Consider the following 13,087-nt stretch of genomic DNA (forward strand, 5'->3'; position numbering starts at 1 on the left):
TGACTCCCAGAAATTGCAGCTCTCCTGTTAACCTGCAATTATTTTAGCTGCAATTCCAAAGCAGATCAGCTAACGGACTTAGCCTTTGAAGCATTGTATTTAACCTGGGTTCAGCTGGAAAGATATCTGTCTCATCCTGCCTTTCTCACCCTTGAATCTACTTGTTTGGTTTTAATTTTAGAATGTAAGTGAGGAATTTAATGACAGGTACAGTGATGTAATATACATATGTACACTCCATGAAATTTAGCAGATTTTTACTTTTATTTTCATACCTGGTTGAGGTTTTGGATTTTATTTTTTAATCAAAATGTTTATTGACTGCAGATCACTAACAATAAAGTAGTAATGTAGTCAATCACCTATACACTTATCAATCATTTGTACAATGAACTTTTATTAAATAAGTGACACTTAATGTGTACCCTCTGTAAAATTTAACAGATTTTTATTTTTATACTAGGTTGAGGTTTGGGATTTTATCTTTGAAGATTGCTTTTGAGCAAATGAAATATTTACTAAATGCAGGTCATGAAGCAGTAAAGCACTTGTATGATAAATCACTTAAACACTCATGCAGTTGTTTACACAATGAAATTTACTGTGTTCGTATTTAATAAAAGGAACACTTGCTAGGTGCTAGAGATATAAAGATGAATAAAACATAGTCCCTACTTTGAAGCAGTTCACAATTTAGTGAAGAGAGACTTATAAAACTCTGTGAGAAATATTAAGATAGAGAAGAGATTAAGAATAGAAAGTGAAAGGGCCAAAGAACCTGGTCTAATTCCAGTGGTAACTTATAGGAGCCTGGGAGGCATTTAGAGTAAAGGAACTAGACTCCTCTGATATGAAGGGTCTGGAAACACTTTCTGGTTGGTGGGAGAAGTTACGTTACCAAACCAGGTTTGTTTTTGCCCATTGCCCAGAAAGCCAATCACGAAGACATTGAGATTGCAGCAGAAAGAGGGTTTTAATCACATGGCAGCCAAGCAAGGAAGCAGGAGAATGAGTCTCAAATCCGCCTCCTCAAAAATGGGGACTCAGGGATATTTATGGGGTGGGGGGCAAAGTGGTCTGAAGTGTGGAGACAGATGATTGGAGGTAAGGAGAGGTGAAGTAATTGATGATCTGCACAAGTGAAGTCAAACTTCATGCCTCTTCATAGGACGCATGTTCACAAAATGATGGCGTTAGCATGATCTGAGGCTGGAGTTTTTAGCCTCCTGATATCAAAAGGTCACTTATCGGGCATCTGCACGGGCCCAGTTGATAGGTTGGTGGTCTCAACCAGCCTGAACTGAACAAGGGGTTCCTAATTCCTGAAAAACAGCTTAAACATCCATTACCATGGTGACCCAGTGCCATGGGGGTGTTATCTGTAGGAACCTCGTGGGAGTCAGATAGCATATTGCCTAAGAAGTACAGTCAACAGTGGGCGGGTGAACAACTAAAAGCTATAATCAGTAATTGCAAAACAGAAAAAACCTTTAGATACTAGCTACCTAATCATCAATGGCTAACTGTTGATGGGTTTCAGTTATACCCTGGTAACTGATTGGATGTAGTGGTGGTAAGAGAGTGGTGTGACACCAGGACTGAAGGGATAGTGATGCCACCAAGTAAAAAAATTCAGGAGTAGGTTCAGGGGAAAGTCATTGAGTTCAGATTGGGACACATTAAGTTTGAGGAGGCGATGAGCATTCCAAGTGCATTCACTTGTTAAATATTGTGCTGGTGTTGAGGTTCTGGTGGTAAAGGTCTGCTCTCAGATTGTACTGCCTCTCTTAGAGGAATCTGAAATTGGGTAGAGAGGTGAGGGCTGGAGATAGATTCAGGATTCTTCAGTCTACAGGTGGTAGCTCAAAACATGAGAGTGGATGGCATTGCCCAGGAGGAGTGTGCAGGGTGTGAAGGGCAGTAGCCTGAGGGTAGAACACTGGGGAGTACCAACATTTAAGGGCAGGCAGGGACTCCATGAAGATGCAGTGGGAACCATCTGGGAGGGGGAGAAGGAACAAGAAAGTGCAGGGCATGGAGTCCAAGGTGGAGAAACCGTCAGATGCTGCCAGGGTTCTAATTCTATAATATTTATAAAGCTCTTATAACAATGTAGGAAAATGCTTATTTTTTAATATTGAATAAAAGCAGGTCCCCAAACTTTATATACAGTGTGTTCTCAAATACGTTTAAAAATGCATAGGAAAAAAAAAAGCTAGACAAGGCCAAAATGTTTACAATGGAGCCAGCCCTGATGGCCTTGTGGTTAAAGTTTGGCGCCCACTGCTTTGGCAGCCCAGGTTCGTTTTCCGGTGGCAGAACCACGGCACTTGTCTGTAAGTTGCCATGCTGTGGTGGCTGCTCATATAGAAGAACTAAGACGACTTACAACTAGGATATACTGCCATGCACTGGGGCTTTGGGGAGGAAACGAAAAAAAAAAAAGAGGAAGATTGGCAACAGATGTTAGCTCAGGGCGACTCTTTCCCTGCAAAAAAAAAAAAAAGAAATGTTAACAATGGTTTTCATTGGATGGCTGCTTTTTAAATTTTTCTTCTTCGTAATTTTTTATGTTTTTCATGTTTTCTTCATCGTGTTACTTTTATAATTAGGAAAAAAAATTTAAAAATAAAGCCATAGAGCTCATTGTAATAATTGCTGTATTTGTCTAAAACAGAAAGGTTACCTTTTAGGTTATGCTATGTGTGTGACAGCCAAGTTGATTTTATACGCTTAAACCATTTTGGTCAATGGAATCAAGTTTTGGAGGCCATTAGAGTCTATCGTAGATTAGCGTCTGGTAACATAAATATTGATGGAAGAGTAAAATGACTATTATAGCTGTTCTGTTACATTACTTATTTGCTGGGCTCAGCAAAGTTGGTTTCTCATAAAATACACCCAGGAATTAAGAACTTGCACTGTGAAAACATTTCATGAAATTATATGTTCTATTCTTTTCTCTTTTCTAGATAGAAGCTGATTCTGTGATGTCTTCAATAAATCCAAACAGTTCCGGTAATATGAAAGTTAATATTAATTTTCTTACCCTTTTTTAGACATTCATAAAACTAAAATAAAGAACAAACATAGAGACTATAAAGCATTACGTTTAAGCACATCTTTGTTTTGTTTCCCATTACCCAAAAGAAAGAGGTTTTGGTTCTTTTAATTTTGGTTAATTCATGTATTTATAAGTATAATATATGTGTATTGTAGGAAATTTGAAACCGTTGAAAAGCATAAAGAAAAAAATGTAGCTTCTAATTTCAACATCCAGTGGATGATTCTAGGTTTTCTGACTTTGAACGAATGAAAGTGGCACTTAACTGAAATGAGAAGACTGGGGGAGAAGATTTGGGGTTGGGGGAGACCAAGAGTTCCATTTTGAGTATGTTAAGTTTGAAAAGTTTCACTCAACGATGTCAAGGCAATCGGGCTGTATGAATGTGGAATTCAGAAGAAAGCTCTGGGCTGAAGAAATAAATTTGGGAGTCATCAGCATGTAGATGGTTTTTGAAACCATGGGAATGGATGAGACCACCCAGCAAGATAGAGTGGACTGAGAACCTTGGGGACTATAACCATTAGACGTCAGGTAGAGGATGAAGAAATGGCAAAGGAAACTTAGGTTGGGCAGAGGGGCATGAGGAAAATCAAGAGTGTTTGATCAAAAGCCAAGAGAAGTGGCTATTTCCAGGAAGAGGGTGTGGTCAACGCTATCAAATGCCGTTGAAAGGTCAAGCATGAGAACTGAAGAGGATCCACTGGAGCTGGCAGCCTCGGCATGTTTGGTGACTTTAGCAAGAGCAGTTTCACTGTGTGGTGAGGGCAGAGGCCAGGGTGGAGTGTGTGGAAGATAAACGGAAAGTGAGCAAGTGTGACAATGTGAGGAGATAAGTCATTCAGTAGGTCCAGAGTGGCTGTGGATAAAGAAAGGTTTTGTTTGCTTTTTTTGTTTTTGGAACATGGAGAGCGTGTTTCTATGCTTAGTGGAATGATCTAGTGAAGAGGGAGAAAGAAGATGAGAGAGAGAGAGATGAATACCTATTGTTTGAGGGGATAAGATTCGGAGCGTGCTGGATTGGCTTTTTAAAAATTACCTTTTTTGGGAAATAATTTAAAGCTTACAAAAAGTTGCAAAATAAAAATAATACATACAGAGAACAGCCGTGTATCCTTTACCCAGATTCACTTATTGTTAATATTTTACCCCATTTGCCTTCTCATTTGCACTTTCTGCCACTACCCCCTCCTCTCTTTGTACTGTACGTAACCACGGTCAACCTATCAATTTCATAAATTTATATTGATACTACATTTTTGTCTAATTTACTGTCTATATTCCAGTGTTGTCACTTGATCTAAGAATGTCCTTAATAACATCTTTTTACCTTTAGTACAGGAATTAGTCTTGGGTGTCATGTCTCTTTAGCTTCCTTTAATCTGGAACATTTCTGTAGATTTTTTTTTTTTTTGCCCTTTTTATAACATTGATATTTTTGAGGAAATAGCCCACTCCTCACTGTTTTGTTTTGTTTTGAGAACATTCCTCCTTTTGTGTTTGCCTGGTGTTTCTCTGCGATTAGGTTGCAGTTAAGAATCCTCAGCCAGAATACTGTTCAGGTGGTATGTTACCCTCAGAGTGCCACATCTGGAGGCACACAATGTCTGTCTGTCTGTCAGATGATATTAATTTTTATCACTGGTCAAGATATTGTCCAAGTTTTCTATTGTATTATTTGTTTTCATTTTCTCCCTTGCAACTAATAAGCAGTCTGTGGAGAGACACGTTTAAGACAATGCAGATATTCTACTTCTCATCAAAATTTCCCCCTAGATTTGGTATCCATTCATGATTCTTGTCTGATTCAGTTTTTGCTGTAATGGTTGCAAAATAATGATTTTCTAATCCCAGTCTTTCTTTCAGTTAATCCTTGGCATTTTACTATAAGCCAGAGACTTCCCTTCTTCCTGATCAATTGATCTGTCTACCTGTCTGTTATCAGTATGGACTCATGAATTTGTATGTTTTTAATGATTTGTAATTCATTATTGTACTCAATTATTTTAGCACTCAAATTGTCTCAGGTTTAGCCTTTGAGTACTCCCTCAAGCTGGCTCCTGTGTCCTTTTGACTGGTTTGACTTTTTCGTATCTTTATTTATACATGTTAATTTACAGAAGGGTTTGCTGGATTATTTTTTGTATACAAGGTTTGTTATCATGTATGGAACGTGACTTTTAGAGCAATGTTATTGCTAGGAGAACATGTTTTTGACATAATCTCTAACTTGATGGAATTTCCCCAGGTTTTTAATTTCTTGTTAAAATTTTCACACTTTCAAAATATTCAAATATTGTTTCTTTGTTCAATTAGTTGTAACTTCTTGGTGAAGGCTTCCTTACATTTGTTTCTTCGGGTTTCTTTGCAGATATTCAAATCTACAAAGATTTCTGTGGCTTTTGGCAGAAGGATCTGTTTGCATTGATCGAGTTTCCCTCCTTTAGGTATCCCCTGATATTCAGTGAGTTACTCTGTCAGAATGAAGGTCTTCTCCCACTCGTTTTATTTATGTAGTGTTTCTCTGTTATGTGACTTTTTTGGTATAGCAAGTGTGACTATTGTTGAAGGCACTCTCACATTCATTATTCTCATAGATTTTCTCCCTTACGTCTGTTCTCTGATTCTGAATTAAGGATTTGACTTCACGCAGAAGGTTTTCTTTCCTTAATTAGTTCTTTGATGTATGGAGAGGTGTTATTCTGGAAGAAAGATTTCCCACATTCTTTACAGGTATAATTTTTATTTATTTATTTATTTATTTCCCCAAAGCCCCAGTAGATAGTTGTATGTCATAGTTGCACATCCTTCTAGTTGCTGTACGTGGGACGCGGCCTCAGCATGGCCGGAGAAGCGGTGCGTCGGTGCGCACCCGGGATCCGAACCCGGGCTGCCAGCAGCAGAGCGCACTCACTTAACCGCTAAGCCATGGGGCCAGCCCCTCTTTACAGGTATATTATGTTCTCTGATGTAGAGTAAAGAGTGACTTCCAACAGAACATTTTCCCACATTCAATATTGTGTTTTCCCCATATATATATTATGTCACGTTTAGTAAGGTATGACTTCATAAAAAGGTTTCCCCACGTGTGTTACATTCTTGTGGGTAATTTGATGTACACTGAAGGGTAAATTCTGGCAGGTTTTCCCACCTTCATCACATTCTAAAGGTTTCTCTTTTGTGTGAGTACTCGGATGTAAAGTGAGGACTGATTTGTGGCAACAGGATGCCCCAGGTATCCATCGTTAGTTTCCTCCTTGGTATTTTTCTTTTCTCTGATGTTTGAGAGAGGTTTGACTTGTGGCTGAAGATCTGTTCATGAAATTTACAAAATTTCCTCTCCTTTTCGAGTTCTCTAATTCTTGAATTTTGACATCATGCAGAAATATTTCTAGCATTTGTCCCAGTCACAGAGCTTCCTTTTGATGGGAGTGCTGATCTGCGTTGGACCTTTAAGTTTTGGACAAGCGTCCCTCTACATTTACTACCTTCATGTGGTTTCTTCCTGAGTTCTCTTATATCTAATGAAGACTGCCTTATTATGGAACATTTTCTCAAATTCATTATGGCCTAAGGATTGCTTCAAAACTGGGATTTTTTTGATACTGAAAATTGCCTTCCCTAAAAGTAAGGCTGACTTTGATGATATGCTCATGGACCTGCTGCAGTAAGCATTTCCTTGCATTTAGTATCAAGGATATTGCATCTACTCGCACATCCACATCCAGTCAAATCATTAGGATGCTTCCTTTCACAGCATCTTTTCCTAATAATTAATTTTAAAATATCTTTCAAAAGGTTCCAAAGTAAATTAGTCATCTGAGAAATTCAGGGGACCTATCAGAGGAAGGATTGGGTTGGAGGAATGAGATCAAAGTGTAGGTGCTAAGCACCTTTCTCCAAAATTACTGTGAAAAGACTCTCCTTAGTCTACAAGTTCCTAGTCCTTCGCCTTCCTATTCTGGTCTTGATATCAATGGCAAATTAACTTTCTCAAAGCATCACTTTTTTCATGATTAAAGGAATAGCCGGGGTACTAACTCTCCAGCTAGCTTTAATTCGTGTTCACTTGAAAGGGAAGACTCAAGACCACAAACATCTAAGGGAAAGAATAGAATAGCCATCCTAGCAAGAAATCACTGCTGAACTCTGATTGCTGCTAACATAAATTTTTTCTATTAGAACTGTTCAATACCGAACCAATTTCAGACCATGATCTCCCTCTTTTCTCCCATTCAGTAATATCAGTTACATTTACATGTTATTTTTCCTGAAAAAAGAGGCTTTATGCACAGATTAAATGTTTTTCCAAATATATTCTTTCTTCTCCTTAATGTTTTGATGTTGAAGAAGAGCTGGAATGTTGGCCTTGGCTTTCTGGGAGCTACTTATTCAGGTAATCAACTTTCCAAAGTTCTTCTGGGTAGCTGTAACTTGGGAATTCTCGTGCTAGCTGTAGCTCTTCTTCCATCTAGACAAGGTTGTGCCAGGTCTCCAGCACGCCGTCCCACCCCCCACCCCCCGGGCCCAGCTGCTGCCCAGCTTCCTGGGTGAGGTCCAGACTCACATCGTGGATTGACCCTGACTCAGCAGAGTCCTGACGATGCGCACACTTCACACAGAGTCCAATACCCAGATCCCACTACTTCCCAAGAGCTTCTGGTCTCTCTAAAAGGTGGATCGTTTCTGTCGAGGTTCCTTGTGAAGATTAAGAAGAGCAAAAAGTTAAGTCAAAGCCATTAAAATAAGAATGGAACATCTGAAGGAAAGTCATGCTGAGAGAATTTGAGGGCAGACAGAATGAGTAGCCAAAAGGTGCTAATGACATTTTTAAGCTTATAGCATAACAAGCAAGTGAGTATCAACAAAAACTGCTTAGGCACTAGGAACAAGGAATTATGGTAGTGGGAGGAAAAAAATCAAGCCACTTGTTTGAGGAAGCAGCAGATTGCTGTTGGGGCTGGTTCCAATATACACTATTGCTCCCTCTTTTAAAGGGTTTTATTTCTTTACAACCCTTGCTCTCTGTGATGCATTTCATATCTTCTCTAAGCATAGAGAATGAAAGAAGTTTGCAACTAGAAGAGACCTAGAAAACTGTCATCTATTCCCTTTATTAGAATAAGGAAACCAGGCCCAGAGTAGAATAGTAAAATATCTTAATCCTGGCAGTTGATGGTTCTTTATTTGTTTACAAAATACTTTTACATGTGTTACAGTATTTATTATTATTATAGATAATTATAGCTATGACTTCCTGAATACTTACCATGTGCAGACTCTGTGATAAGCACTATGCATGGATTGTTAAATTTAATACAACTCCATGATATTAGGATTATCCCCATTTTATAAGTTAAATCCTGAAGCTTAGAGAGGTTAAGTAGTTTGCCCAGGGTGGCCAGCTAGCTAGTAAGTAGTAGACCACAGCGGTCTGATCTCCAGGCTTACCTCTCAACCAATCGATAAACCCTTCCCTTGATCTTAATAGTGCCGTGGGTCATATTAGTCATTGTGACAGAGTTGAGACCAGTGTTCATTCCCCTAGGAATTTAATTAATCAATGGGTTGAAGACAGGAGTTGGTCAACACACACAAGGCAGGTTCTGTACAGTTGCTAGAGGTTGATGTCACATTTGCTTCTGAGCTACCTGGTGTCTAGAGCAGATAGGGAATCAACCCAGTACAGTGATCAGCATCTCTACTATAGAAACTCCTTTTCTAGCAAGGCATAATTTTCTCTGACATGGGATGTTTCTTCCACAGTGTCTCATGGAGGAGAGACTGATGAGTGGACATCGATATCTACAAACTGTTCAATGAATACATTAGTGAATTTTGTAAGGCTGTTCTTTAAACTTTCTTCAGTGTAGACTAATGGTTTAACGCCAAATATGTCTAGGCAATACCATGAAGGGCAAAGACCATGTGTGGTCCCAGATTATTTGACTTCATTGTGGGATAAATGGTAGAGTGTTTTATATGAATAATAACAGTTAAGACTTATGGGACTTTTGTTTAATATGCCAAATGCCGTGAATAAGAACCGCATGAAAATTGTCCCACTGAATCCTCACACAGCTGTCTGTGTGTTTTTATTCCTAGACCCATATAAAATATGCCTAAGGAAAAACAAACAGAACAGAGTACATCAGAACTTTGTTTTCGCTGAGTGATTAGCTCAAGCTTTTTCTTTTTCCTTTCTGTTTTCTTATGTTATTCCCCTTTAAAGACAATGAACATGTTTTGCTTTCAGACTTAAGAAAGAAAAAGCTTTCCAGGAACTCACTTTTAACCTTCAACTTTAAACGATGGAAAAATCAAAGAGATTGATTCATCACAACAGTGGTTATAGACTGTTGGACTCAGTCGTGGTATCCAGTGTCAGTTGAAGTGAAAAATAATTTATGCATGGTGAGGTTAATGGCCAGTTGGCTTGCATGCCTTTATTTATTATTATCTTGTCTGAGTTGTTTTGAGCCAGATAGTTGACTATTAAATGTATTCTTTTCCTAAATTTAAATTTAAATGTCTATTTTTTTAGTCTTTTAAGCTCCATTGTAAACACCTTTTTTATTGTGTATGTTTTGTTATTTTGGGCTCCTATCTAAGGAACTAAGGCCACAGTATAGCAGGTAAAGCAAGGTTTTGTGGGTTTGACTTGGGATTTCAATTGACCTCTTAGTTCTTTTCTATAATCAGGAAGCACATACACATTACGTTTACCTTCTCTTGCAATCGTAATCATAGGACCGTTTCGTGGTATCGCCCACAGCTATTCACCTCTAAATTAATTTATTTAATTACCCATGTAGAGGATGCTGAATATATTTCATCATAGGGGTAGAAAAGAATTAGGAGACACAGATGCTGACCTAAAGACATTTTAAAAAAACGTAAGACATGATAGGGAAGGCGAAAGAAGTACTGTCACTTTTTTTATGGCCAGATGTCGCATGAATACGATAGACAAGAAAACTTCTAAGAGTATAGAAGAGGGTGACACTCCCTTCCTGCAGGAGGTGTGGGCCGGAACTGGATGTGGAAGGATGCGTGGGACTTGAAAAGGTGGAGAAACAAAGAAGAGAACATAGTGAACGAATGAGTGGATGCAGACGCCGGCTGCGAGCTTGTCTTGCAGCTCCTAGTCCTCTCTCTGTGCTCTGCGGGCGCCACGGTGGCCGCAGAACTCAGCATGAATTTAGACTCAGCCGGCACACTCCACTGCCATAAGAGTGTTGTACGTCATGTGGACTTTGCTGAAGCGTATCTGCTAATGGTATAGAGAAGGGGCTTTCTCACTCCACAGCTAGCGATGGAAAAGGCCAGGGTAGCACTTTCCTCTGTAAGGGCTCTTTCTGCAGGCCACCCCTGCGGGGTTTCTCTCACAGACCCTCTTCCCCCACAATGTCCACCCTCAGTGGCTAAAATCTCTTTCCTAGATCCTTGTCCCCTGTTTTACAGTACCCCCTCTTCCCTGCCCTTCCTCAGATTTGCATATCCAAAGCTATCAGTCGTCATGCTGTTAATACGAGTCTTCCTCTAAGTTAATACTTCTTCCTCAGAGTCCACCTCCTTGGACTATTTTACCTCCCGCACCAGCAAAGACTATAATGCATACGTTCCTATAAACGAATTGTTTTCAGCTGAGTCAGCTGCCCTGCTGGAAGTTGAGAGTGGGCAGCAGGGTTTAGGACCAGTTTGCCTAGAAGGAATAATGAAGCTTTAAATTCCAGAATAAGGTATCAGGACTTTGCCCTATTTACACTGAGGAACCTTTGAAGGTTTATGAGCAGGAGATGCACGTAATAAAAAAGGCAACAATTCCTGTCCATGTTTGATTGAAATAAGGTTTTATTGGTTCAGATTTCTCTGTTCTACTCTAACCTGTTCTTACTCTTCCTTTTCATTTTCCTCCCAAGGATATAGTAAAACTTGATTTCTTCCTTTAAGGTAGATTCTTTTCTCTTTATTCCTTGACTCTCTGCAAGAAGCTGGAAGAAAATATTAGTCCTCTGAATTTACTTATCCATCTTACTGTGACAGCTCACCATTGTTGATGACACTGTCACCTCCTGTCCTTACTATATTTTTATGTGCACACATTTTATCTTTTTATTTTTCTCCTGGCCTCCAGAAGTCATAATCTGAATTTTATTTCTCAAACAAGAGAAGGCTTGCATTATACCCTTTAAAAGACCACTTTATCCTTTTAAACCCTCATTTTCAGGCAGTTTTCAATCCCTGGAAAAATTAATATATGGCACAATGAATGTGAACCTTCTCTTTTCTGCTAAATCGAGGACCAGGCTTACAGTCTAAATAACTTGGCATTTTTATTATTTTCTCCTTCGCTCTCCCCAGGTTTATTGCAGTTTCTAATTTAAGTTCACTGAGGTAGCCAGAAACTAGACTACTACGTTTTCAAGAGGATTTCTGTGTGCACTGACCCTGAAGCTTAGAAGTGTGAACCACAAAATATATACATAATGAGACTTTCAAAGAAAAAATTTGTATAGTTTTATTGGACTTTCTGAATATATCCGCCCCTGTGGTGAAAGATGATTACCCTCCTAGGAAACTGCTTAAAAACAAAAAAGTAGAAAAGATAAGATTCCTAGTCTGTCTCTCTCTATGACATATCTAAATCACATGTATTAAGTAGTTTGGAAAGTAAAGTGTATATATTCGTTATAGAACATGAAAATGGTCCGTTTTGCCAAGAGTAGTTTATAAAATGGAAGGAAATGTTTCCAGTGATATAGAAAATGCACAGACTTGCAGAGCCTGGAAGGATTTGTAAAGATCATTGGTCCCAGTGGCAGTGGTCTTTAAGGCATGACCCTCAGTCCTGGTCCTGTGGGGGCACTTCCAGGAACACTGCTGGACAGGGAATGGTGGGGGGCCACCTCACTCCAATCCAAATAGCTCTGCCTTCATCTCCTATACATCGGGCTCTCCTGTTTCATAAAGAAGAACCTTTTCTACAGCTAAAAAAAAGTCTGCAAGCTACCGATAGAGTCCCACTACCCAGGTGATTTCTGAACACCTTCTGTAGACAGATCAATAATAAACTCAGATAAACGCCTAGGTCTGTGCGGTTCTGGATGTTGTTGTGATCCTAATGTGTAACTACAGTAAAGTATGTTTAGGTAACTGTTACTAGTGGAACAGTGTACACAGAAGACCCAACAATGTATTTGAAATTAGAATGTTCGGAACATATTCTTTCACTCCACAGGTGGACACAGGTAATGCGTTTCTCATTGGGTATGAAATCAGATGGCAATAGAGTTATTGGAAGTCTTTGTGAAGTGGTAATTTTAGGTTTGAATATGGTGACAGCAGGTGGAGCTAGTGGTAGGAACTCTGTTTCTAGGTCATTTAAAGAGCAGCAAGATGTGTAAAACTTACATTAATGTGTTTGCATCTCAGAGCTTTAGGAATAGCAAACCATTATGCATTGGCTTTGGAAAGTGATCGTATTACTACAATGTGAGAGCCAAGCTAAATGAAAACTTCTCTATCCTTTTTAGAAAAGGGGCTTGCATTTGCATTTAATGCATTTTTGTGTGTTGTCCTGGAAGATTAAGACAAATTAAGGACAGACGAGGGGAGGGGCAGTGGGAATGTGTTTACATGGCTTAATATTACTTGATGATCCTTAGAGTATTGACTTTAAAAAATAAGGTATGCTTCTGTTTCTCTTCAGATGGAATGAATCTTTTGCCTTTTAAAAAATAAAGCATGTGATCCTGTGGGAAAATAGTGTGAAAGAACTTGATTATATATATAGAGTTATTTATGTTATTAGATGGTTTCTCTTTTTAAGTAGTAATAAACACACAATTGAAATCGATGTACGTTTTCTCCTAGGAAAAACTAAAGAACATTTGCTTTTTATCCCACAAGCTTATGAAATAAAGACCTGACTACTTTATAGCTCCAAATACCAATGAGTTTTCTGAATATGTAATTTAAAAGATATCACCTCTCATGTACTTTTTTTTTTATCGTGAGTCA

At 38.8% G+C, this 13,087-nt stretch overlaps 1 protein-coding gene across 6 annotated transcripts in view; it reads left to right on the forward strand.

Moving 5' to 3' along the window:
- The window catches only part of EFCAB11 (EF-hand calcium binding domain 11), a 141,299-nt gene that overhangs the window by 2,211 nt on the left and 126,001 nt on the right, over positions 1-13,087 (forward strand). For all 6 annotated transcript variants that reach the window (XM_087448071.1, XM_087448067.1, XM_087448066.1 and 3 more), the window contains one exon: positions 2,973-3,018. In XM_087448071.1, coding sequence (XP_087304197.1) covers positions 2,973-3,018 — 46 coding nt within the window. The remainder of the gene's footprint in view (positions 1-2,972; positions 3,019-13,087) is intronic.

Source organism: Ceratotherium simum, chromosome 24 (assembly GCF_057802395.1).
Source record: "Ceratotherium simum simum isolate JZ-2026a chromosome 24, ASM5780239v1, whole genome shotgun sequence".
NCBI lineage: Eukaryota > Metazoa > Chordata > Mammalia > Perissodactyla > Rhinocerotidae > Ceratotherium > Ceratotherium simum.